Raw genomic sequence first — 3,913 nt, 5'->3', positions numbered from 1 at the left:
TTTTTTTGTCCTTTCTGAAACACCTATGGATTCATTTCATTAGAAAAGAAAGCCTAAAAAAGGTATAGCTTTCTTCAATCAAAAGTAATATTCTCAAAGCCACTCTCATGTACGGATGATTTGTCTTACTGTCTAAGAACACCTTCTTTTTTGTTTTTGTTTTTATTGCACAGTAGATATCCAGTAGAAATTAATTCTGTCAAACTGTATAATTTCATATTAGTCATTCAACTTTATCAACTATCATAGAAAAATTAGAAAACTAATTAAAGAAGCTACTATCTCAGTCCTAATTTATGTGATATATTTTTTTTAATCTATTTAAAAAAAATGATATATTTTTTATTTGATAACAATTTAATTTTACCTTTTACATTTAACGAGATAATCTATAACCATATAATTTTTTTAATTCATTTTAGACAATAAAATTCAAAAGTCTTTCTTTATTTCTTAAACTTCAGACCCAATTAAACTATATCACATAAATTGAGAAGGAGGGAGTAGTATTTTGTTTGCCTGTCAAACCAAATAGCATACAAGAAGTAACACGGTATTGTTTGGTACGCTAGTCAAGTTATTCCAGGATTATATTCCTGAAATTATTATGCTTGGACTAATTTATCTCACTTAGGAGGTGAGATAAAATTAAAACAAATCTTATAGAATAAGATGGGATATCCGAAATAAAATTTGACATTAAATTTATATTTTATTTGATAAAAAATATAAGGAAACTATAAAAATAATTCCAAATTTAATATCCCACCCTATTTCGCGTACAAACAACCCCTGCATGTTTTAGCTCACAATCCTAAGAGCCCCTTTAAGTTCTTTCAATCCTAAGAGCCACTTTATGTTCTTTATAATCATCACCACCACTACCATTTTCAGCTGTGAAAGAAACCTTCAAAACTATTTCTGCTTACAAACAAGAAAGTATGGCCTACCAAGACGCCGATGGCTTCTTTTCTGATGAACAAAGTCCAATTGATTCAATTGCAGTTGCTGATCCAAAACCTCTTGCAGTAGTAGCAGCACCCACAGCTTGTGGTGTTCATCCTCCCATTGTTGCATCCTTCAATGATAGAATCCGTCCGCTCCTCGACTGTGTAGACAAACTCCGCCACCTTAACATCATGCAAGAAGGTATCCAGCTTCCGACCATCGTCGTGGTAGGTGATCAATCTTCTGGAAAGTCCAGTGTCCTCGAATCTCTTGCTGGAATCAGCCTTCCTAGAGGACAAGGCATTTGCACCAGGGTCCCCCTTATCATGAGGCTACAGAATGATCCAAACATCACTGAACCACTACTTCACTTGGAGTACAATGGAAAGTCACTCCCTGTTGATGAAGTTGCCATTGCTGATTCTATCATTCGTGCTACTGATGAGATTGCTGGCCATGGTAAGGGCATATCTAACAACCCTTTAACACTTGTAGTGAAAAAGAATGGTGTGCCCGACTTGACCATGGTGGATTTGCCTGGCATCACTAGAGTTGCTGTACAAGGACAACCTGAAGACATTTATGAACAAATTTATGATATTATAATGAAATATATAGCTCCCGAGGAAAGTATAATCTTAAATGTTCTATCAGCTACTGTTGATTTCCCTACTTGTGAGTCCATTAGGATGTCTCAAAAGATGGACAAAACCGGAGAAAGGACTCTGGCTGTTGTGACCAAGGCTGACAAAGCCCCTGAAGGGCTGCTTGAGAAGGTTACTGCGGATGAAGTGAACATAGGGCTCGGCTATGTTTGTGTGAGGAATAGAATCGGGAACGAGTCTTATGAAGAAGCCAGGAGTGATGAGGCAAGGCTTTTTTCAACTCATCCACTTTTATCCAAGATTGATAAATCCATGGTTGGCATTCCAGTTCTGGCACAAAAGCTGGTGCGTATTCAAGCAACCATCATTTCAAAATGCTTGCCTGAAATTGTGAGGAAGATCAATGACAAACTTGCTGCCAATCTTGCCGAACTCAGCAGGCTTCCTCTGCATCTAACTTCTGTGGCTGAAGCTCTGACGGCATTTATGCGCATTCTGAGTTCATCCAAGGATTCATTAAAGAAAATTCTTCTAAGTGGGGAGTTTGATGAGTACCCGGAAGATAACGAAATGCACTGCACAGCTAGACTGGTTGAAATGCTTGATCAATACTCTAATGAGCTACATTCCAAGGAATTTGAGAAAATGGAGGACTTCTTGATGGAAGAGATCATGGTTTTACAGGAAACGAAAGGGATTGGATTACCAAACTTCCTTCCTCGGGCCGTTTTCCTCAATGTTTTGCAGAAAAAGGTAAAGGAAATTGCTGCCTCTCCAGAGGATTTTGTGGGAAAACTGTGGAATTACTTAGAGCGAGTTGTTATCAAGGTTCTGATGTATCATTGTGATAACTATCCGCAGCTTCAGTCTTCCACTAGAAGGGCAGCCCAAAACTTGATTGCCAAGAAGAAGAATGAATCAGTTGATTGGGTAAGGGAAATCACCGGGATGGAAAAGCTGACTGATTACACTTGTAATCCTGACTATTTAGCGACTTACAGTAAGTTCATGGCTCAACAACACATGTTCATGCAGATTATGAATGATCCTGGGAAGTGCTCCGCGATAAACCTTGAAGGAGTAGGAGTTATCAATGTTGGTCATTTGAGGAAGCATCTAGATGTGGTGCAGCAGGCTTTCGATTTGAAGATGAGAATGATGGCCTATTGGAAAATAGTGCTAATGAGGCTGGTGGATTCTATGGCCTTGCACATAATGTTCAGCATTCGAAACATGATTAACAAGGAAATGGAAGACGAGATCGTTCAGGATCTGATGGCACCTCATGGTGGTGGAATTGAGAGAATGCTTGATGAGTCGCCTTTAGTTGCTGAGAAACGCAAGAGGCTCAAAAAGAGTGCCAAGCTGCTCAAGGAGTCCAAAGAGGTGGTGGCCAATATCATGGACAGGATTTCACTTCATGCTGATCAGGAAAGGGACTAGAATAATACGTGCTACTCATGATCAGGACACTCTGTTCCTATTCAGCCAATGTTCCTTTCCAGTTTATCTCCTAATATCGAACTACTAGTACTACGCTTTGGTTTTGTAAAATGCCTATAGGCTCCTAGGGAAGTATTTAATTACCTGGTACTATATTAGGAATTGAAGTGTCTGCGGTCCTGCCTGCTTGTGTGTAGTTATTGTCTTCCTAGCTATTAGCTAAATGCAAATCAAGTTTCTGTCTTCATAAGTGAAACTGTTTTAAGCTTAAGTTCATGTTGCTTTTCTTTTCTCTGAAGAGTGTTTACTATCTGATCCCTTTTTCCTGCAAATTTTACATCCATTGGCTATGTTTTGGATCTGAAATTATCATATTTCGGAATAGAGGTAGTAAAGGTCCTGTGACTCACACACTTCAATCGTCCATCCCATATTCCGGTCATGAGCAAGAATGCATAGAGTGCTAATGGTTAGGGGTGTACAAAGCAAACCGATAAACCGCACCAAACCGATAATCCGAACCAAACCGAGAAAAAAACTCGATTAGTGGTTTGGTTTGACTTGGTTTGGTTTTAAAAAAAAAAAAGCCCGAACACTATTGGTTTGGTTTGATTTTAACTAAAAAAAGTCAAACCGAATCAAACCAACCCGACATTACATTTATAAAATTTCAGACACATTTTATACATAGAAATATTTATTTATAATGTAATTTATAAATTTTTCTTTAACTTTTTCATAATTTTTTTGTCTTTTATATTTCAAGCTTGGAATTAGACTTTTGAATGGTTTAATAAGTTTTATAGGCCAATGATATTAGTAACTCAAATAAAACTCAACAAAAATTAAATCAATACTAATGCTAACAAAAGAAATTCATATCTAACACTGGAATGACAATAATTTTGATATCTATT

At 37.3% G+C, this 3,913-nt stretch overlaps 1 protein-coding gene across 1 annotated transcript; it reads left to right on the top strand.

Moving 5' to 3' along the window:
* The first annotated feature begins 793 nt into the window (after window positions 1-793).
* Window positions 794-3,246, top strand: LOC132610835 (dynamin-related protein 4C-like). Its single transcript, XM_060325246.1, has one exon. The coding sequence runs from the start codon at window positions 942-944 to the stop codon at window positions 2,994-2,996; it is 2,055 nt and encodes a 684-aa protein (XP_060181229.1). The 5' UTR covers window positions 794-941; the 3' UTR covers window positions 2,997-3,246.
* The last annotated feature ends 667 nt before the right edge of the window (window positions 3,247-3,913 follow it).

This window comes from Lycium barbarum, chromosome 9, assembly GCF_019175385.1.
Source record: "Lycium barbarum isolate Lr01 chromosome 9, ASM1917538v2, whole genome shotgun sequence".
Classification (NCBI taxonomy): domain Eukaryota; kingdom Viridiplantae; phylum Streptophyta; class Magnoliopsida; order Solanales; family Solanaceae; genus Lycium; species Lycium barbarum.
Note: the sequence above shows the minus strand (reverse complement) of the source record. Positions and strands in the feature narration are given on the sequence as shown.

What these genes read in the sequence shown, in the direction of transcription:
- LOC132610835 (XM_060325246.1), top strand. Translation starts at nt 942, where the DNA reads ATGGCCTACCAAGACGCCGATGGCTTCTTTTCTGATGAACAAAGTCCA.